General features: G+C 39.1%; 1 protein-coding gene across 3 annotated transcripts in view; it reads right to left on the bottom strand.

The window, feature by feature from the left end:
• Window positions 1-24,188, bottom strand: part of ENOX1 (ecto-NOX disulfide-thiol exchanger 1) — a 677,866-nt gene that overhangs the window by 42,252 nt on the left and 611,426 nt on the right. For 2 of the 3 annotated variants that reach the window (XM_020971657.2, XM_020971652.2), the window contains one exon: window positions 15,664-15,720. The exons of the other annotated variant lie outside the window; for it this stretch is intronic. In XM_020971657.2, the coding sequence (XP_020827316.1) occupies window positions 15,664-15,720 (57 nt within the window). The remainder of the gene's footprint in view (window positions 1-15,663; window positions 15,721-24,188) is intronic. 3 annotated transcript variants of the gene reach the window in all.

The following is a 24,188-nucleotide window of genomic DNA, read 5'->3' as shown; positions in this document are numbered from 1 at the left end:
TTATTGTATTTTGTTTATTTGATTAAATATTTCCCAATTACATTTTAACTGGCCTACTTGGGAGTGTAGTGGTTGGTATGTTTGACTCCTCTGCTTTAGGTGTTCAGAGGTTGGAGCTAGATGAGATGGGGTGATGAGGGAAAGTTTCATAGAGGAGGTGACGCTAATATACAGGAATGGGAGAAAGTGACTATCAGGCAGGACACTTTAGTCTGTGATCATTGACCACACAATAGACAAAGTAATATTCCTGAAGCATAGGTCCGACCGTGTCACTCCCATGTTCAATAAACTCTAATGCCTCCCTATTACTTTGAGGACCCAGGATGAACTCATGAGTGAGTGTGTGTGTGTGTGTGTGTGTGTGTGTGTGTGTGTGTGTGTGTTTAAAGTCCTTTACAACCATTCTAATCAACCTTTCCACCCTTGTTACATGCCTGGCTCCCTTGTTCAGCCAGATAGGCCTCCTCTCTGTTCTTCCCCTATGACATTCCATGTCCTTTCTCCATAACTCTGTAAAGGCTGCACCCCCATGCCTGTGATGCACTCCATCCTCTCCTCTGAATGGAAGAAGCCCACACTTTCTTTAAAGCTCAGTCCAAATACCATATCTTAGAAAGACATTATTATTTAAAGCATAATATAGAAAAAGCTCAAAATGCACACACACACATATATATACATGACTTAAAAATCATGATTATATTGTATGACTATGTATATGGCTATATGTATATATGTATGTGTACCTATACAATACACATACATATAGACACTATACACATACATACACACATAGACACACAGACATATATACTTACAAATACACAAATATGTGCATGTACACACATATATTGGAGGTATATAAAGTCATACAGTATAATCATTATTTTAAAATAATTCCTCTATTAGCTTAGTGTATACACACATGCACACACCTTATATACGACCTCCTAGAAAGGGCCTTGTCTCGTAATCTCTCAGCTGCTAGTGCCTCCTTCACAAAATTAACCTGTATTATATATCAACACAAAATATACTGATACATATATAAATATCTACATATCTACATAAATATATATATATATATGTATATGTACATACATTTATATATGTTCATCTTGTCTTCCCCTAAAGATGGTAAGTTTCCTGAAGGCAGGATTATTTCTTCTTTTTTTTGGGGGGGGGTGTCTTTGTATCCCTGAGCCTACCTGCACATGGTAGGTATTTAAACAATACTCACTGATTGTCTATCAATTAATTAGTCAATCAATTTGTAGACATTTATCTTGACAACTCCCCCATGACAACAGAATCAATGTTTGGAAATGGACACAAACAAATAATGGAATCCATTGGGTGCTGTTCATCATTTTAGTCCATGGAAATGTTTATTGTCATGTAGGCATAACTTTATAAAGTTGTAAGGTATCAGAACCATTATTTTAAAATAATTTCTTTATTAACTTAGGTATGAGGTATGTTGAGCTTTTTATATATAATGTTTTAAGATAATAGCACCTTTATTATCTTAGATTTTTTGATGTTATTACAGATCGCAGCTGTATTCAATTCAAGGGGATAATATCATTTCCATTACTTAAATGTTGCCTTATTAAATGGTAAGTCTCTACTGCTGCCTGAATTGTAGCTTAATTGGGGATATCACTTTATTTTTCACACCTAGCTGGAAAGGACCTTAGAGATAATAAGAGATTATATCTGCTGTTTATAAAATACTTTCCTCACACTAACCTTGTGAGGTAAGAAATTGAAGCATTATTACAGATGTGGAAACTGAGGCTCAGAGAGACTGAAGTGACTTGTTCACTATCACACAATAGTAAGAGGAAGAAATGGGAAATGGGAAACGGAGCCATTTTTCTGATCCTCAAGTCCAATGCTTTTCCATGATCCCCTTCTTTAAAATCCAGTCTTCTCACGTAAGTGTTGAGAAAAAAATGAGTCCCAAGAAAGTTTGATGACTTCTCCAAGGTCACAGGGTTGAGAATTAGAACACAGGTTTTCTAAATATAGCATTCTTCCCAGTTTGCCAAGTCAAGCAAAAAATGCTTTTAATCCACAGCATACCACTGTATTTCTGGGTCATATTTAAAAAAAATAAGGAATAAATCCTTTACTTCCCTGTACTTTTCATTCTCCATCCGCCTCCACAGACTTTCCCCACCCCCTCTCATTGCTTGGAAAAATATGAACATAAACAATTTCCCCAGCCAATAAAATTTGAGAAACAGTCAGAAGAATGCACAGCAAAATCCCTGTAAATGTATGTGTGTGCATCTGGAATTAGTCCCTTTGATTTATCTCATATGAGATATTACCTCTATTGTAGGTAAAGATTAATTGTATTATGGTGCTCTTGGCACGTTAGTTTCCCAGTTCATTTCTCAGAAGGACACCTCTTATTTTTCTCCACTACAAAGCACCCGCTATCATAATTTTCACCTGCTGAGTTTAGGTTACTAATGATAATATGAAAATTTAGAGGTTATATTTGACCTTTCTAATGGCAAATATAGGTCACCAGAATAGATGGGATATGAACCAATGAACAGGACAAAAAAGTCATTGGATGATTATTAAAGTAAAATAAACCCCCACCAGGTTTGCCTGGCTCACTGTAGGTGCTTGGTAAATATTAAACAGTTTTTTTCCTAAGATCCAATTCTCTATTGTCACCTCTCATCTCCTTATATAGAACAAGAGAAATGTTCCAGGAAGAACTGGTTGCCCTAGACATTACTGAAGCATGATCTGGGTCATGGCTAGCAATTTGGGGGTCATGCAAAGAAAATATCACAAATGTCCTAGCACCTGAGTGGTGCTGATCAAATTCCTCTCTCTCTTTCCTTCTCCCCACCGTTGGGCTGCTGCTGCTGCCTTAGATCGGAAAGACCAAAGAAGTGGGATTGTTCAGGTGGGGTTCATTCATTTCTGAAATGCCTACTATTTGCCTAGCATGGTATGAGAAACTATTTGGAGATAAACACAGGCCAGTCTCTGCCTTTAAAGAGATGACAGGAGGTGGTGACATAGGAACAGTGGAGTTGGAAGAATTGGGTTCAAATCTTGGCTCTGACATTTACAATCTCTGTAATTCCCAGAGCTTCAATTTCCTCATCTGTAAAATGGGAACAAATTAATACTTGCATTACCCACTCCATGGGTAAACCAATAAATTTGGGCCCAGTATGGACCAAATCAGATTACGATGTAACTGGGGAATACTTAACAAAATAAATAAAAATACAATAGAATATAAATAATGTTCATATGTACTTTCTAACTACATATTTGTAAAATGTGGCTTTCTAATTAAGTGATTTTTGTAATACGCAGACTGCAGGGATCCTTTAGTGGGCTCCATTTCTATTGGAGTTTGACACCATTAGACTAGATGAGGCTTAAGGTTGTCCCTTGAAGTTCTAAGATTCTATTGTTCCAATGAACACTAAATGGTATAATATTAAGTACTAAATTATGTCATCCAACTCTAAGTGCTACAAGAGTTCAGAGCAGAGGAAGAGATTTAGGAGGGATGGAAGACTTGGAGAAAACCAAAAGAGGTCCAGAAGGCAGTGTGGTAGAATGGGAAAAAAAATTTCTGGAGTCAGAAATCTGCATTGAAATTGAAATTGAATCCTGCCTCTGAGGATTAGTACCCGTGTGATTTTAGGCAAGTCACTTAACCTTTCTGGGCTTCTATTTCTTCATTTATAAAATGAGGATGTTGGACCAGATCCAGCCATCCTTAAAGAATGGTTCAAGGCCACCATACACTTACTAGCTGTGTGACCTTGGGCAAAGACCTTAACCTCTGCCTCATTTTCCTCATTTGTAAATTTCAAGTAATAATAACACCTACCTCCCAGGGTTGTTGTGAGGATCAGATGAGATAATTATTGTAAAGCAATTAGCCCCCTGCCTGGCACATTCTGGTTCTAGTTGTTCAGTCCTGTCTGACTTTCCCGACCCTATGGATCATAATATGTCTATGGGGTTTTCTCAGCAAAGATATGGAGTGGTTTGCCATTTCCTTCTCCAGTGGATTAAGGCAAACAAAGGTTAAGTGACTTGTCTAGGGTCACACAGCTAGTAAGTGTTTGAGGCCAGATTTAAACTTAGGTCTTCCTGACCTAAGGCCCAATGCTCTGTCACTGAGACACCTAGCTGCCTCCTACACAAATAGGGGTTAAGTGGCCTGCCTACGATCATACAACTAGTAAATGTCTAAGGCCAGATTTGAACTCAGATCTTCCTGTCTCAAGGCTCAGAGCTCTGTCCACTGAGACACCTAGCTGCCTGTCTGGTACATAGCAAATGCTCTATAAATGTCAGCTATCATTATTATTATTATTATTATTATTATTATTATATTATTATTATTATTATTATTATTATTATTATTATTATTAAGATAGGTAGAAGGAAAAGGAGTGGGTATTATGGGCAAGGAGAATAATATAGCTACAAAAAAAAGATCTATTACCAATGAATAATTCTACTATTATGTAGGAATGAAAAATTATAAAAGACAATTTTTTTTCCATGTCTGATACTAGATCAAACTTGGGGACAAATGCCATTTACTGGTTCTTCTGGCTACCAGTCCAGCCCACAGTGACTACATTTATTCTGCAGGGGCTAATTTAAGGTTTACACTACAAAATGGGTGCCATTTTTTTCTTAAGTCAACCCCAATCTGAAAGAGATTGCCTCTTCATTGCCAAATGTGCAAGGACAGAAAAAGAAAAGTTAAATTCACATAATAAATGGGGAAGGTTGCTCCTCAAATGCACATTGCACTCACAAACACTTCTCACTCTTTAAGGTCTTCTTCCTGAAAGTTAGGACTATAAAGAAATTGCCTGTGCTAATTAGAATCTGAAAGTCTCATAAAAACAAGCAGTTCATCAGCATCCCCAGAGCACTATGGAAATGTTCCAAACAAAAATGTCCATCACTCACCCTCTGTGATCTAATGGGAACACTGCCACACACATACCCACACCCACACATACACACACAAACACACACACATATATAATGACAGTGATGGTGAGCATCACAGCAATAAATTTCTCCTACAAGGGCAATTTCTGGGCTAAGGAAGGCTGAGGCTGATACGATTTTCTTGAACAAATTAAACGAACAGAAATCTGCAAAAGCATTAAGTGATCTAAGACTGGCAAGTTTGCCCTCCATCCATCCCCCCCCTCCAAAAAAAAACCCTCCAGGATTCAGGGAATAATTAGCATTACCTGGCAAGGGCCTGATTTCCTGTGCCTTCCAGTAACTCTGTGGGTATTTACAAAATAGACTGATGCCAGCTGAAATCAACACACAAAGATTCCCGTAGCTCAGAGAGACAGACTCTTCTGGGGCCAAGATGTTTGGCCTGCATGGAGACGTGGTGTGTTGGTAGCCTGAGGTGGCCAAGATCCCATCATTTCTGCTGGTGGTCTTAACCCTCATGGAAGAGGCAATGCCCAATATTGCTAAACCAGAGATACAGGCTCCACTACTAACTCCTTTTGGAAACATGTCTCTATTCTGATTTCACCTCATGGTCCCATGGACATAAAACCACTCCTAAGGCTTTGACTTGGGATTAAAGAAATTCACTAAACTTATGAATAAATGTGGTATCCCTAGTTAAACAGCTCTTTTCAAAGCTCCCCCAAAGTGAAACATGCAGCCTTCTTTGAGGCAGCTCTTTAATTAAGGATGCCCAGGACAGCCCTACAGCTAAAAATAATTTGACTACTTTTGCACTACTCAGTTACTTTTAGGAATTAACTAAACTGGTTCAAGATAAAGATTGGTGTGGAGCATATGTCTCCTGAAATACTGAGCATGTGCCAGTATAGAGGTGGGAGGAAATAGACCATCTCAAGAATGTGTGAGAATGTCCCAGATATCCTTAATGTATATTAATATGGAAAAGGAGAGAGGTGCACATTCACTCCCACACAAAGATAAGATTAACCCTGGAAGGGAATGGGTCTGCTGGGGGACAGAGAAGCTTGGAACCTTTGCTGGTACTGACACATAGATATTTCAACTGTACACTAAAGGCTATCACAGTTCTAGATACAGGATGGGATCACAATGACTATTTTCATAGTGATTACAACTTTTCTTCCCTTTATAGCATTCAATGTTCAGAAAGCTGAGAATGATGTGAATATCCTAGGATGTTTCTTCTGAGTTCAAGAATTTAATGAATCCAACACTCTAAAGGGGAAGGAGGAAATGAAGAGCAGAAGGAGAAAAGTTTATATAATCATAGGATCTGGAGCTACAAGGTCATTTAGAGGTCATTTAGTCCAATCCCCACATTTTTTCAGATGAAGAAATTATAGCTTAGCAAGATTAAGTGATTTCCCTTGGGTCACAGAGGTTTCAGGAAATGACCAATTCAGAATTCAAGCCTTGATTTTGTGACTAAATCCAATCCCATGCTTTTCATTATCCCACAATGAATTCCTTATGATCAGCCTTCTGGTTTTGAGGAAGATCCTTAGTTCTCACTGTCCTGGAAGGAAAATTCTTACTAAGGTCATAAAGAAAGCAGAAACAATCTTGACTACATCCCTGCCAATCTAGGTGTTTTACTGTGTATATACGGTCAGGGATTTTTTCTGATTAAGCCTTAAATGTGAATGGAAACTAACTACTTTACTTTGAGGACTATTCTAACAAAAGCACAGAGAAAAAACTTCCTAGGTACCAAGGGTTATGAAAATCACACCTGGCTGCCTGGAAATTACTTAGGCAGAGGTTCTCATGTGCCAGGCTGGGCAGCCCTGTTCCGTCCCTGTTCACTGAGGTCACACGGGATGTAAGTGGTGGTAAGTAGAGATTTCTGCTACTGGCGGTTTTGAGCAACAGCTGCACATATTTCCCAGTGGCCCTTTGGGTATTTCATCTCTTGGAGTGGTGCTTTAGTTACCACTACAAAACCAGTGATGGCACCCAGTGTAGGAAAAGAAGGGATGGAGAAAGAGAAAGGAAGAATAGGAAAGGTAAGATTGGAGAGGCTTTGGGACATTGCATTTCTTTGAGGGTGGTTTAAAAATGTTTGCTGCTACACCCAACTTGAGAGCAATCATACGCTTCCCCTGAGGAAGTATTGCCATACAATCTACCAATATTAATCAATCTATTTGCAATGTGTCCCACGGGTGATGGGAACTGCTTGATTTGATTGCATAATCTATTTTGGGACAAGCATTTCTACAATCACGTGCATGAGTTTTAATTCTAATCAGAAAAACACCTTTGGCAAAGGTTTTTTAAGAAGGAATGTGTTGTGAGGGAGATCTGACTGTGACATCTGTCACTGGCTAATCACTAGGGTTGATTAGGCTGAGCTGGCTGTATAGAGAAGAGTGAAATTTATGCAAACTTCCTTCCTTTTCACCTCTACTCTCACTTCCATCCCCACAGTCAAGCATAATCCAACATCTTCCCAGCAACACCCCAGTGCAATAGAGTAGAGTATTCCCTTGTGTTGAGGAAGTAATTTGATCAGGCGGTAAATGAACTATGCATGTAGGAAAAGAGAATGAGTTTTCCCTTTCCCAAGGCTACAGAAAGATATGATAAAAATAAAAGGAGTGTAGGGTGTGAAATCCTTATGTAGGAGCAGAGCAAATCACTGGTTTCCAATTCGACCCAAGGAAGACTGACCTAGATATATTTTAGGTCAGTAAAGTTCATACATCTCGACTCTTGTCCCCTTCCTCCAATTCATGTTGGTAGAAGTTGTATTGTATGGATATCATTGTTGGGCTATTCAACACACTTGAAAATTCCAGGCAGTTTAGGCACTTTTCACCAGTATATGAGTGACAAAAAGAAAGGGAAGTTAATCGGAGAATCTTCCCTCCATTCCAAGTGCTCACAGGTCAATCAGTATATTTTTGGCCCCTTGCCTCACTTTCTTCATTTTTTCCAATCCTTCCTAGGAGCCAGAGCTGATCAATCTCCCTCCCATTTCCTATCGGGGTTCTTGGGCAGAATTTCTACTTATGACACTCCTTCTGGAGGTGAATTTTTTCTCATACACATGTGACTAAGTGTGCTCTCTCTCTCTCTGTCTCTCCCTCTCCTAACCCCTTCCCTCTTTCACTCTCTCGCTCTCCTCCATGTGAGGTCATAACAGGCTGCCATTACTGGGCAGTATGCCCAGGAATAAGATCTCTGTACGTTCTTTTCATAATTATAAAATAGGACTGCTTGTGTCTCCTAACGTGATTTATCTTAAAGAGCTGAACCTCTGGTATTCTCCTTTGTTGATTAAATTGAGCTTGGTTTGGATATTGTGGGTATCTTTGATTCAATCACTTAAAATGGCTTAATTCCTATTCAGAGATGTAATCCATTTTATTCTCTTAATTTTGCTAGTGTTCTCAAACTCATAAATTGAAAACTTAGCTGATCTCACTGGGAAGCTGGGCTACTAAACAGGGAGTGACTTGTTTCCATTAGCCTAGATCTGAGCAGAATACTTAAGATCTAGGCTCTCGGAATGTACCTCATTTCAAGATCCCCCGTTAAAATACAGGGAGCCCTGAAACCATGTTCCTCTAGAAGCTCCTAGAGAGTATGTATCATTTTGCTTTCCAAAAGTATTCAAGAATGATCATTATCTCATTATTCTTTCCCGTTAAATGTTCCCAAATCCTTACGTTGGCATTTTTTGAGAAGACCCAGAATTGTGATTTCATCAGTGTGTGGGACCTAAATATGGAAATTCCCTACACTGATATAGCAGTTCATCTGTGACTTTCAGTTTTACAGAATTACCTGGGGAGTTAGTGACTTGCTCATGGTCGCATAGCTAGTATGTGTCAAAATCAGGACTTTGAGTCTAAGTCTTCCAAGGCTGGTCCTCATCCATTGTACTACGGTGACTCTTGCCAGATAGATTGGTATTATACTGTGATTCTTCTTCTTCTTAGGTATTCACTTTAAGTATTGCTACTTCATTACTTATAATTATTTACCTTTTGGAAACCAGGGTCTGTTTTTGAAAAAAGACATTAGATTTCTCTCTATTCTATCACCCATAGGCCCCACTTTTACTGAAAAGTATTCATAGATGGACACAGAAACATGTCTAATGGTCTCAAATCTCTAAATGATTATATGTGGGGTTAGCACACATAAGAATATTGCTTGAGACTGTTTAGGGAGATCAAGTTATAATCTTCAAAATGGATAAATACGTTTTGGATATGTTTTGATTTCAATGGACAATATAGTCATAGAATTCTTTGGCCTAGATCTGATGTTCTTGTTTCCCTTGACTATACTTTTCCAATCTGGTTTGGAACAATAAGGTATTTTAGTTCTCTGAACAAAACCTGCCAGAATTATCCAATGTGTACTAATCCTGTTACATGTATCCTACTTCTACATTTTACATACATCTAGGATTTTTAATTTAATCAATCTGGGTATTTTTTCTACTCATGCAGCTGGCCTCTTGAGAGTTATGGTGACTGAAGAATTCTGTGGCTAATCTAGTGATAAAAGAAAGGAAAGGGAACAGGTATTTATTAAGCTCCTACTATTTGCCAAGCACCATGCTAAGTACTTTACAAATATCTCATGTGATCTTCACAACAACTCTGGGAGGTAGGTGTTATTACTATCCCCATTTTATAGCTGAGGAAATTGAGGCCAACAGAGGTTATGTGACTTGCTCAGGGTCACATAGCTAGTAAATGACTGAGGTAAGTAAATGAACTCAGGTGTTTCTGACTCCTGGCCCAGAGATTGTGTCCCACTGGCACAGCCTTAGAAAGCCTAGATGGAGGGCACCTAGGTGGCGTATTGGATAGAGCACCGGCCCTTAAGTCAGGAGGATCTGATTTCAAATCCAGCCACAGACCAAATACTTGTGACCCTGGGCAAGCCCCTTAACCCCAATTGCCTTAAAAAATAAAATAAGAAAGCCTAGATGTCACCTTCATATGACAATTAAATTCTGGATATTAGGGGAAGTAGATGTATCATAATCTACTAGTAACCAAGCAAGAACCACCCACTCCTGGCCTGTCATTCAGAACAAAACCACAAGGCTGTATTTTCAAACAGCTTGTTTGTTAATATAACACTCTGTAAGGTTCCCTTCCTTGAGTGTTCTTAAAAAATAAGGTTAAATAAAGCTTGCATGAAGTTAGCTTCTTTGTCTGGCAGAGGAATTCTTTCCCTGATTCTCCCCTAGAGTCTGGGAGGGTCAAGGACTGGATTCCCAGGTTCACGAAACGGCCCCAATTATCATCCACAGCTGTCAAGGGCACTGGGATTGAATTTCTCTGTGGGCTTGCTCAGATGGATGGTGGATTTCTTGGCAGGCAGCAAGAGATGTGGTTAACTCACGATGAAGCGGTAAACAAGCCTGGGAGAAGGTAGCAAAATCAGAGAGAAGGGCAGCGTCAGCATAAGAAAACTAAGGATGATGATTCATGGCACCAGAAAGCAAAGACACAGGTTCTGGGAGTGAGGTGTTAATATGAGGATGGATGAAAGACAGCATGGTCCTTAGGGGGGGAAAGGAAAAGGTGGTCCCATGCAAAGGCCTAACTGATGCTTTTGGAGCAAAGCCTACACGGAGAAAGAATAGGTGCGATCCACTGATTCATTATCATTCATCATCACTTTGGCTTGGACTAATGGGGAAACACAGAATTCAGAGCTGGAAAGACCACACAGACCATATGGACAACCTTGTTACTTTACAGATGAGGAAGCAAAGGCCTAGAGGTAAAGTAGTTTCCCCAAGGTCACCCAGTTACTGAGTAAGAGAAGTGGGATTCCAACCATGTCCTCTAACTTCAAACCCAGTGTCCTTTGTGCTATAACTCATTGTTGATCAGCTTCCCAACACAGAGCAAGGGCCTGAGAAGATAACATACATGACAGGTTAGTTTTTTGTAAAGTAAGGGCATTGCTGTCAGGGAGGGAACAATCTCTAACAGGATCAATCAATCAACAGATATTAGTGAAGTGGCTCCTTTTTTGCACAGACCTCAGCATGAAGTCTTTCCTGATCCCTCCCCAAATGCTAGTGCTCTGCCTTTCAAATTACCTTGCATTTAACGCCATTTATTGTATATGTTTGTATTTATTAACTTTGTTACACATATTTATATACGTCCTTGCCTCCTCTATCAGAATACAAGTTCTTTTTGAGTAGGGACGGTTTCCTTCTTTTGTATCTCTAATGCCTGGCTCAGAGAAAGCACTTAGTAAATAGCTGTTTGATTGATTGAGAAGTACTGGAGTGAGAAGGGAAGAATGAGGGCCATGGGAAGGAAAGGAAAATGCCAGTGCAAGCAGGGGGTGGGGCAGGAGAGAAGATAAAGATACATGAAAAGGGATGACATATTTATGAAAGAATATTTGTTTTGGTAAATATTTTAAACATAGGCTTTCAGTCTAATGACACCAGTTAAAATATTTTGCTTCAAATAGTCAATACAGATCTAAGACAAAATCTTCAGATAGAACAAAAACTTTTTTTCAGACTTTTTTTCCCTTTCAAATATTCCTTCATAAGGTATTCCAGTTGCTGAATTTTACCAAAGACCAGATCCATTGGGCAGTGGTGATGGTGCGGGGACAGATGCTTGATATCATTGGAGGGAGAAGGAGAGTGAATATTGTGTATTGAAGGGTCTCACAGGTTCTTAGGATCAGAGGTGTAAAGGTGAAAGAGCCCACCAAAGCCTTCTATTCCAATCCTGTCCTTTTACAGCTAAGAACTCAGGGTGGTTAAGTGATTTGTTGAAGGTCATAAAGGCACTAAGTATTAGTGGAAGAATTTGAGTCCAAGTCTTTTGACTTCAGACTGAGTCTATGTACCAGTGAACCCTTGTCCTGTGTATTAAATGAAGAGAAGGAGATACATAAGAACAGTCACTTGGGTTTTTCTTTGTCTTTGATGGTGTGACTTTGTTTACTTTGGGATCTCTTCTTTTACACAGCTTTCTCCCATCTGTGTATATGTCTATCCTTTGTTTAGTGAATGGTGGAAAGCCACATTTTAAAATTGGGAAGGATATCTTCACACATATTAAAGAGCTTATAAACGTGCTATACCAATATGTGTAAACGTGATCATTCAGATGCTTTCTTTTATTGTAAGAAGAAATCATTTCTGTCAGTATGACATCAACCCAGTATCATTTCTCCAAAGTGCAAAAATGTAGGGAGTGCTTTCATTAGGATGGAAAGAGTTCTTGCTGGATTCAGAATTGGGAAGACCTGGATTCTAATCCTGGATCTACCACTTAATACCTGCCCCTCAATATCATCGAGTTGTATAAGTCACAATCTAAGTCACATTTTCCTCATTTTAAAAATGATGGAGTTGGACTAGAAAATCTCTCAAGTCCAAGTTTCTTTATCTCCCTAGAGCTCAGTTTTCTCATCTTTCAAATGAAGACATTAGTCTCTGTGAGGTCCCTTCCAGATCTGTGGTCCTACTTTCGGCCACTAGGTGGAGCCATAGTGCACAGAGCACTCAGGAAGACTCATTCTCAGGAGTTCAAATCTGTACTTGGACACTTAACTAGCTGTATGATCCTGCTCCATTATTTAAATTACCATGAATATATTATCAGAGCTCTATCATTCGCCTTTCCCAAGGTTTGCAAAACAATATGCTTTGAGGAGGCTATGGAATAGGATCGAGACTGAAAAAATGTCCTTCTGAGGACCTGGGATAAAGGCTAGTTTTAAGTCCAGGGTGAATTAAAAGATGTGATTTGTTCTAGCTATGGTTAATATCCAAAACTTCCACATGCAAATAAGATGCTTGACCTCAGCAATTTGGGCCCTGACCAAGATCAGGGCCTGATGGAGTTGTTCCATTTTCCCAACAGTGATACATTTATCCTTTCCTCCAGAAAAAGCTGATTCTGGGTAAGCTGGCAACAGATTTTGGTATATTCCGGAAACAGGGAAAGGATATAGTTTATTTGAGGGAATATCAGAATTGGTACTTCAGATTACTGGATTTGGTGTCAAAACACCTATGTCTGAATCCTAGCTCTATCATTTGTTGTCCATGTGACGCTGGCTAAGTCACTGCAGGACTCTGGGCCTCAGTTTCTTTATCTGTACAATTGCATTGGACTTTTTGACATCTAACATTTATGTTGTAACATCCAGTGAGCCTGTAAGCCCATGAAAATACTGGGTAGGATTCGTATCTAGTTCTATGTTAAATGTGGTGCTAAAGAAAGTTTGTTGTACTCAAGGAAAAGATAATAATAATCATGGCCATAAGGCAATAATGTAATGGGATCTAGAATATTTCCAGGCGTAAATAATATGCTGGAATCTGAGAGCTCCTTGGCACTTGGGAAACAAGCTAGTAAATTGCAAGGATGGAAATGTCTTGCACAAGACACCCTTCAGAATTACTGATGAAATCTTTCAGGGGCACATCTGACATGTGAGTGCCAAGACAATTTTAGAAGGCCAAAACAGAATGCCAGAAGCTATCATGGTAAGTGCTCACAGATGTTAACCAAAAAAGCCAATACGAACCATCCCAGGAATGATCTGCTCAGTCACAACAGGTTCATCGTGTAGCAGCTTCTGATGTGAATGACAGTAGCAAAAATCTATTTGTTTCAGTCAATAATATTTTAAATACAGGCTTTTAGCCTAATGGCCTTGCTTCAAATTGTCAATACAGAGCTAAGACAAAATCTTCAGAGAGAACAAAGCCTATATTTCAGACTTTTTTCCCCCCATATTCAAATATTTTCAAATACTAAACAATTGCTTATGTGTCTTTCACTCCCTCTCTCCTCTTCTTCCTACCTGGCCTGAGATTTTCCTTTAGTATCACTTACTGTAAGAACAAAAAACCAAAAACCAAAAACAATTCTATGTAAATAAGAAGAGATTGTAAGAGAACATCTAATTGTCCTGAATCATTTCAAGTTACCAAGCTGAAATGAACTGAATCCCAAGATACTGAGAAACCTGCTGGGAATGCTTACTAAATGAACATCAGTGATTTCTGAAAGTTCTTGGAAAATGGAATTGGTACTTTAAGACTGGAAAAAGATAACTGTTATCCTGATTTTCCAAAATGAAAAGAGGATAGACTCTGAAAAAAAAAGCCAGTGAACTTGACTGACTTGTGGTAAAATTCTGGAATACATTATCAAAGGGATGGTTTGTGAACATTTAGAAAGGGAAACTATGATCACTCATAGTCAGCACTGGTTTCATAAAGAAGAGATCATGCCTAGCTAATCTTTTATTTTATGAAGTTTCCTAGGGTATTAATCAGGAGGAGAATACTCGTGATTCTCTTGACATAAAGTATCTACATTTTGACAGAGCCTTTCATAAAGTCTTTCTCATGCTATCTGTCCTTGTGGGCAAGATGACAGTACAAGAAGATTCACTAAGTCCAGACCCAAACTGTTATATCTTGATGTCAGTTTAGAAGTGGATCTCTAGTGAGCACTCCAAAGTTCTATCTTTGGCCCTGTGCTGTTCAACATTTTTGACAATGGCTTGGATGAAAGCTTAGATGCACGCTTATTAAATTTGCAGATGATGCAAAGTGGAGAGGGAGACATGCTGCTGATGTTAGGGTCTACGTTGTAAATAATTAAATAGGATGCACATGAGATGGAAAATCCCTCCTACCTGGCCCCAAGCTCGCTCAGAAATTCTATATTCTGATTCTATTCCAGATAAACTAAAGTGCTCAGTAAATAGTTTTTGAAGATAAGAACGGTATTAACACATACATACATTTGAAAGGAAAAAGGATTGACAAAAGAGCAAAATAAATAAATAAGTATAGGTTTGCATTCTACGGGTCAAAAGAATGAATGCAAGCTTCTTGAAAGCAGGAAATACTTCACTTTTTTATTTATAACCCTAGTACATAGCAGATAGTAAGTGCTTAATAAACACATGCTGAGGGATTAAATGATGGTTATACATCCCAAACCATTAAGAACCTTGGGAACAGAAATCTTACCTTTAGCAAAGTAGAAACACCAGCCCAGGGGTTCTGACCCTGTTTTGTACCATGGACCCCTTTGGCAGCCTGGTGAAGCCTTCTTAGAATAATGCATTGTACAGGCATTACATAGGAAACCAAATATATTGAAATATTCTTATCAAAATAAAAAAAAGTTAATGGGCTCCTGTTTAAGAACACCTGCACTAGAGAAACCTAAGGTATCATCAATTAGGTATAATGGTCTATAAGGCCATTATCACTATTAAAAGTAATGATCGTGATAACATGCATCAAATAAGATATTCTATGACATTACAATGTCCCCTCTCCCTCTGGCCTTCTTAGAACTCTGTTGTTTATAGACTTGAAATTAGAACTTTAACGGCCTCCTTGTGATTTGAATATGTGAGGCTCTGGGTTGGTTAGAAGCATTTTTCAATCCAACATTTGGGCATCTAAGCTAACAGCATGAATGCTCATCGAGCAATAGAAGCAGCAATCTCAGGAAGTCACCAACAGACAGGAACAGTATCTCCTTTTCATATGATCCATAACGTATCTCATGCAAGTGGGCACTCAACCAGCATCAAATGACAAGTGGTAAACAAACCTGCTGTACCTACATTGGCATCCTCGTGGCTGTGGCCATTGGTTTCGGCTAACTCCTTGGCACTTTTCAACTGCAAAGGGTAAGGAGAAGCATACGACAAATAAACAAGCAGGCACATTACTTGAGAGTGTGCTACACTGACGGTTAACTCTGATTTATTGGAGGTTGCATTTTATAAGGCTTCCAAAGAGAAGAAGCAGATGGGATGCATAATTCTAATGAGTCTTTCTGAAACCAGTTTGAAACCAACATGTTCTGAAGGTTGATTAGCTGGTACGTACACATACGTGTATATACATACACACACACACACACACACACACATATATCCTGGACATTATTGTTTTTAATAATAACATTAGTAAGTGGTTTGAAAGGCATAAAGTATAAAAAATTAGCTCTCAAGAATAATAAATGGTTCCATTTGCTATCCTTATTGCTATTAATTTAAACTCTGCAGTGTTTGCAAGTTGCCACTAGCTCAATGGTGTTGTACTAATGATTATTTTTGAATGATATATTTGTTTCGGGTTGTTCAAAATACCCGTGTTACTGTACAGGACCTCCTTGAGACTATCTCAATGCATAGCATTGCTCCCAGGGGAAGAGGAAGGAAGAGACCCTATGTTTCTTTGCTGGGAGGAAGAACTGGGAAGATTTGGTCACTGATGCATTTAGAGAAAAGCTCTTTTTCAGATGAGATTTTTAACAGTGAACGTTTGGAAACGCCAGTCTTCCTCCTGGAAGGCTCACAAATAATCAGTTATCAAGAGTTTCTGGAAACCCTTTAATTGGCATTTCACCCTAGCCTGACTGAAAGCAGATATTTGGGTGTAGGGAACAAGGGAGGGGTAGGCCATCCTTCCAGCTGTCTGCCTACATTTCCTTCTGCTTTATGCAGGTCTGTCATCTTTTATGCCCAATATAAATGCTTCATGGTGGGAGATAAATGCTCAAAGCTTGGATGGGAAAAAAAAAGAAAACAACACACTTGCATACATATCACCACTGTGTAAGATTTAGAACATCTGCTGTTTCTGGTTCTTTATGTATTTTAACTATTCTAGTTTCTTAAAGCAGATCCATAGTCATAGCCTGAAAGTCACACCCACTTGACTCTGAGCAGGAGAAAGTTTTCAAAGTACATGAAGGTGATTAGGGACAGCTGATCCCCAGACCAAAAAATCTGCCTAGTCTGCTTGAATGTAAGATCTACCACTGAGCCATGTAGCTGCCCCTTCTTCATGAGTTCAAATCCAGCCTCAGATACTTACTAGCTGTGTGACCCCGGGTAAGTCACCTAACCCTATTTGCCTCAGTTTCCTCATCTGGTAACATGAGCTTGGGGAGGAAATGGCAAACCACTCCAGTATCTTTGCTGAGAAAACTGCAAATGGGGTCATGAAGAGTCAGACATGACTGAAAATGACTCAATAACAAAATCCACCAATGAAGGTACATTTTAACGCTCTTCTGACACCATGACCAAAGTCTAACAGTTTCTCTCACTTTTACAAACTAAAGGGCATGTGGGGGGAAAACTGGAAGAGAATCTTTAGTTTTCTTCACAGCTCAAGTCTATAGGAGGTCCTTCCTCATCCTCTTAAATGCTAAAGCTCTTCCAGTCCTCTTTATATTTTATTTATTCTGTATATGTATATATCACATATGCATATATATGCACATATTCTTACATAGACATATTCTTTCCCCCAATAAAGCGTAAACTCCCTGAGGGCAGAGGTTATTTCACTTTCCTTTCTATCACCATGACCTAGTCCCTGGCTTATTTATTTATTTATTTATTTATTTAAATAGGTTCAATGTTTCCCTTTTTGTAGGGAGTTCCTGGGTAAGGAACTCCTTCCAATGCAGATCACCACCTTTTCTTCAACCTAAGAATCTTAAAGAGTTGCCAGGGGATACCAGCGGGTTAAGTGATTTGCCTAGTCATAAGCTAAGATGTATCAGAGCCAGGATTGGAGACCTGGTCTTCTAATGAATTCAGATTATGCTGCCTCATCAGTACACTGTAGGCACTTACTAAATGATTGCTGATTTTGTCAAAGTGGAAGAACTCCTTCCATCTCAAACCCTGTACTAAAACCCATAAGATAAGGTAAGCCCTCAGTGGCTGTATTTGTTTTTTTTTTCTTTGTTTTTTTTAAAATATAAATAAATTTGTTTTCAGTTTTCAATATTTACTTCCACAAGATTTTGAGTTCCAAATTTTCACCCCATCTCACCCCTCCCCACCCCAAGATGGCATGCATTCTGAATATCCCTTCCCCTAGTCTGTCCTCTCTTCTATCTCTTCCCCCCTTCTTTTATCCTCTTCCCCTTCTATTTTACTGTAGGGCAGGATAGACTTCTGTACCCCATTTCCTGTATTTCTTATTTCCAAGTAGCATCTGAAAACTTTTTGTTAAACATATGTTTTTAAAACTTTAGGTTTCAAATCTTCTCCCTTCCCCCCTCCCCACTCACCCTCATTGAAAAGGCAAGCAACTCAATATGGGTTATACATGTGCAGTTATGCAAAACACTTCCATAGTAGACATGTTGTGAAAAACTAACTCTATTTCCCTTAATCCTATCTGCCCTCCCATTTATTCTATTCTTTCTTTTGACCCTGTCCCTCCTCAGAAGTATTTGCTTCTGATTACCCCCTTTCCCAATCTGCCCTCCTCTCTATCATCCCCCTGCTCTCTTGTTCCCTTCTCCCCCTATTTTCCTGTAGGGTAAGACAGATTTCCATACCCAATTGAATGTGTATGTTATTCCCTCCTTAAGCCAAATCCTATGAGAATAAGATTCACTCATTCCCTCTCACCTTCCCCATTTCCCCTCCACTGTAAGAGATTTTCTTTCTGTTTTTTTTTTGTGTGAGATAATTTACCCCATTCTACCTCTCCCTTTCTTCTTCTCCGATATAATCCTCTCTCATCCCTTAATTTTATTCTCCAGATATGACCCCTTAATCTTCAACTCACCCTGTGCCATCTATCTATCTATCTATCTATCTATCTATCTATCTATCTATCTATCTATCTATCTATCTATACATATAATTTTTTTCCTCCAACTACCCTAATACTGACAAAGGTCTCATGAGTTATAAATATCATCTTTCCATGCAGGAATGTAAACAGTTCAACCTTAATAAGTCTCTTATGATTTCTCTTTCCTGTTTACCTCTTCATGTTCCACTTGAGTCCTGTATTTGAAAGTCAAATTTTCTATTCAGCTCTGGTCTTTTCATCAAGAATGCTTGAAAGTCCTCTATTTCACTGAATGACCATTTTTTCCCCTGAAGGATTATACTCAGTTTTGCTGGGTAGGTGATTCTTGGTTGTAATCCTATCTCCTTTGCCCTCTGGAATATTATATTCCATGCCCTGCGGTTTTAATGTAGAAGCTGCTAAATCTTGTGTTATCCTTGATTGTGTTTCCACAGTACTTGAATTGTTTCTTTCTGGCAGCTTGTAATATTTTCTCCTTGACCTGGGAACTCTGGAATTTGGCTACAATATTCCTAGGAGTTTTCCTTTGGGGATCTCTTTCAGGAGGAGATCTGTGGATTCTTTCAATTTCTATTTTGCCCTCTGGTTCTAAAATATCAGGGCAGTTTTCCTTGATAATTTCTTGAAAGATGATGTCTAGGCTCTTTTTTTGATCATGGCTTTCAGATAGTCCAATAATTTTTAAATTCTCTCTCCTGGATCTATTTTCCAGGTCAGTTGTTTTTCCAATGAGATATTTCACATTGTTTTCTAATTTTTCATTCTTTTGGATTTGTTTTACAGTGTCTTGATTTCTCATAAAGTCACTAGCTTCCAATTGCTCTATTCTAATTTTTAAGGAAGTATTTTCTTCAGTAATCTTTTGGACTTCCTTTTCCATTTGGCCAATTTTTCTTTTTAGGGCATTCTTCTCCTCATTGGCTTTTTGGACCTCTTTTGCCATTTGGGTTAAGCTATTTTTTAAGGTGTTATTTTCTTCAGTATTTTTTTTGGGTCTCCTTTAGCAAGCTGTTGACTTGTTTTTCATGATTTTCTTGCAACATTCTCATTTCTCTTCCCAGTTTTTCCTCTACTTCTCTTACTTGCTTCTCAAAATCCCTTTTGAGCTCTTCCAAGGCCTGGGACGGATTCATATTTTTCTTGAGGCTTTGGATGTAGGAGCTGACTTTGTTGTCTTCTTCTGGTTGTATTTTGATCTTCTTTGTCACCAAAGTAAGATAATATAGTCTGACTCTTTTTGCGCTGCATGCTCATGATCCCAGCCAATTACTTGAGTTTTAAACTCTTTGTTAAGGTAAGAGTCTGCTTCCAATGTGGAGAATGTACTATTCCAAGCTTTGGGGGGTTTGTACAGCTGTTTTCAGAGATACTTGTAGGGACCTGTAAATTTTCAGTTCTTGTGAGGTGGTATGATAAGGGGTGAGGTGTTTGCTCCTTTCCTGGCCTGTGCTGTGGTCTATTAGTAACCCAAGCACTCCTTTCTGCCCTGGAACTTGAGGAAGGTTTCCTGTCCACAGCAACTACAAGCTCCACCACACCAGCGCTCCTCCTCACCCCAGGACCCCCGCCCAGAACTGTGACCCAGATCCAAGCACGGGCAAAGCAAGAGATTCCTGCCTCAGCACCAGCTGAGAGATCCCTGCAGTCCCTCTCTAATCAGCCACTCGATTTCCCTTCAGTCTGTGGGCCGGAAGCTTGGGAAGCAGCTGCCCACCCCAGGGCCACGCTCTGAGCTCTCAGGGAACTGGAGCTGAGACTCCTGCCTTCCTCTCTCAGCACTGCAGAAACAGACTTTTCCCACTGACCTTCTAAGTTGTCTTTGGCGGTTCATGGATTGAGGAGTCTGGAAACCCCCCACAGCTGCCCGAGATTCAGTCCTCTGAGGCCTGCTCCAGGTTCCCTGCGGCCTGAGCACCCACGCAGCGCTGTGCTGCACTCCCAGCCCGGCGTGATATACCTTTCTGATCAATCATCCAGGTTGTCTTGGGCTGGAAATTTGATTCACTCTGTCTTTTTGTGGGTTCTGCTGCCTTAGAATTTGTTTAGAGCCATTTTTATAGGTATTTGGAGGGGTTTGGGGGAGACCTCAATCAAGTTGCTGCTTTCACTCTGCCATCTTGGCTCTGCCCCCCTCTCAGTGGCTATATTTGAACCTGGATATTTTAAACTCCAAATCCAGAATCCTTGGCTATAAAGAGAGACTCTAGCTATGTTGTACTAGAAGTCTGTGACTGTGAATGTGGCATTCCCTGCCCCATTTCCCATATTCCACAATTCCTTTGTCTTCCTCTTGTCTCTCCTATTTCTTCTTCCTTCCATTTATCCTACCCAACATCCTCTTAACACATCTCTTTTCCTGACCCCTCCAAAGGCAAATCATCTACCCAACCCAATATTATTCATACCACTATACATAATCTTACCACTCATTTCCCTTTGTCCCAACACCTCTCTGCTTGCTTGGGCACTCTCCTCATATCTGTTATAGCTTCCAGGAAGAGAAGGCTTTATGTATTCTTCCTATCCTCACCTGCCCTTGAAGTGTGGAATCTACCCTGAAGACCCCTCTCTTTAGAACAGGTAGGGGGCCCTGTCTTAGGCTAACTAGAATGCCTCTCCCCTTCTCAGAAGACGGGGTTGGCCCTTTTGTGTGTGTGTGTGTGTGGGGTGTGTGTGTGTGTGTGTGTGTGTGTGTATGTGTGTATGTATGTGTGTTTATGAGAAGGAAGGATAAGGAATGACCTGAGTGGTGGGAACCTACTATTATCATGAAGTTAGGTAGATGCAAATAAGGCACAGGAGTCAAAGTGTAAGCAACAGTAATAGTTTGATGATTCAAAGGAGGAATTAAATTAAGAATAAATTTTCAATGGGAGCCAGTGCCTAGGTCAGAGCCTGCCTGCTGATCTAGTCAGTTAGGTATCAATCCCCAACTTGTGACTTTGGCTTTAAATAGAAAAATCAATCAATAAAATATATCAAAACACAGAATTGCTTGTAAAGTTCCTTGAGGACAAGCTTTCTATCTTTTTCATGAAAGATCATTTCCTTCATTAATATCATCTAAACTCATTTCTCTTGAGTACCTGCTGTCTAAAACAGTAAGATGAAGAGGATACAGAAAGACTAGAGAAGCAGGCAATGAAGAAGCATTTATTGATGGTGATGACTGTATCCAATAGTCATTTATCAGGCCTTTAGGAAGCTGTTTATGCACTCCATTAAAGACTACCCTGAATTTCATTTGCATATTCATCTCTAGTTCATATTTTCTCCTGCCCCACTTTTGATGAGGAAATATCCATTTTTTTAAATATTCCACATAAATACCTTTGAGAGTCTGTTTTGGAGCAAGTTTGAACAGGTACTTTAGCCCCCAAATTCCCAGTTTGTAACTGGGTGGAGTGATGGAAATCACCATGGTTATGGAAACTCCAGTAATGGTGGTCCCTAGTATTTACATGTATATAGAACATTTTGCTTCTCAAAGCCTCAGTTCATCATATGTAATGTGAGTAGATGATCTCTAAGGTCACTTCTAGCTATAAATTTTATAAGTAAAGATGATGTCAGTGATGAGGGCCGGGGTCTGGACCTGAAGGTGTATGGCCAGCACCTTTTAGCATCCTATACAGTAGGGCTTCTTTGTGGCTGTTGATGTCACTGGAGGTCTGTCACAGCTGGCCACTCTGCAGCTTAGATTTATGCCTTCTTGATGCCTTTTGCTTGAAAACCACTATCCTCGATGTGATGAATAGAACAATTCTTGAATTTCTTTTTTTTAAGAAGAGTTCTCTACCACTGAGCTAAAGGCATCAACCTTATTTGATGTGCAATCTCAAATGTCTATAAAGGGGACAAATAATCCCTATGGACTAAGAAGCAAATCCCAGCCTTCTGACTTCTAGGCCAGCGTTATAAGCTGGAACATTCATGTCGATAAACTCACTATTTTATCAGAGCCTTGATCTTTGAAGGGGACTCCAGAGTTATGATAGGGTATCATTAAGCTAAGGGATATTGAGAAGGAATTTTCCAAAGTCATCTGGTTACTTTTACTGAACCTATCCTAGTTGGATGACTAAGTCGACCTTTTTCTGGACATCTTTAGCAAGATATTTCTTTTGAAAAACTGATTCCAACAATCTCCAGCACAAGGATATTCTTCTAATCTAAACCATTCATGGAGCAACCAAAGCCAATTTCCCTTTGTTCTGTTCTCCTAGAAATGGAAAACAGCTGGTCCTCAGCCTCAACCACATAATGAACAACCTCTCACATACTTGAAGACCATTATCTACTTGTCCTTTGCCTTCTTTTCTCTAGCTATAATCTCCTTTACATATGTATGCATGTGTATAAGTAATTTCCCCGAAATTTTCCTTAAAGGCCTTATTTTCCATTACTTTAATTATTTTTGCAGCCTCCATCTAAGCTCTTGCATTTACATTAAGGCATCATGCCCAACCCTGAGTATAATTTCTCTGTGTCTTTTTCGTTCTTTGTTCCATCTAAAGTATCCCAAAACTTGGACTATTTCAAAACTCAGAAGCAATCTTAATGATTGGAGTTGAAATTTTCTAATCAAACTGAAGAATTTGGATAACCTTTGTCATCAGGAGGAAAATAAAGGTTCTATATTATTGGGGTTTTTTTTGGGGTAAAGAAATCCTATAAGCTACAAAAATGGACTAGTTAGAGGGAACAAAACATAGCAAGAAACACATAGTAGGTGTTTAATAATGTTTGCTGGATGCATTTACTGACCATCTCTTTTTTGTACAGTGAAAGAGGTGAGGTTGAGACTTTCAGGTATGATTTCCAGGTCTGCTTTATATTTTGATAGGTTGTGGTGAATGGAGTTCGCTATATTTTTCAGTTCACTCTAATTCACTCACTCATATAGATCCACAGCAACCATATTAAGAGAAATAAGGCCTTTGTTTTAATAAACAACTTTCTTCCCCATGTTTCCAATGGTTTTAAAATAATGTTTTAAAAAATTTCCAGGGGCAGCTAGGTGGCGCAGTGGATAGAGCACCGGCCCTGGATTCAGAAGGACCTGAATTCAAATCCAGCCTCACACATATAACACTTACTAGCTGTGTGACCCTGGGCAAGTCACTTAACCCAATTGCCTAACTAAAATAAATAAATAAATTTCCTTGAAAATTCAGCACTTAATTCAAGGAGATGGTGACTACAAAGTAAATTTCATTGAACCAAACCATCCTTTAAAAAAATCATGTATGAGGTAACTAGACTCAGATGTGTCTGGGAACACTTTTTCTCTACTAAATATTTTGAGAAAATTATCACGTTTGGTATTCTTTTTTTTGCATAGTACTCTTTAACTGAAATGTGTGTATATCTATATATCTATATAGATATACACACACACTCATACACACATATGTTTATCTATTTATCTATGTATCTACACATATATACATATACACACACTTGTACATGTATGTGTGTCTTCCCTTCTATAAGAAGCTTTTCCCAGTCCTCT

Source organism: Phascolarctos cinereus, unplaced genomic scaffold, assembly GCF_003287225.1.
Source record: "Phascolarctos cinereus isolate Bilbo 61053 unplaced genomic scaffold, phaCin_HiC Scaffold_7;HRSCAF=346, whole genome shotgun sequence".
Lineage (NCBI taxonomy): Eukaryota > Metazoa > Chordata > Mammalia > Diprotodontia > Phascolarctidae > Phascolarctos > Phascolarctos cinereus.
Note: the sequence above shows the minus strand (reverse complement) of the source record. Positions and strands in the feature narration are given on the sequence as shown.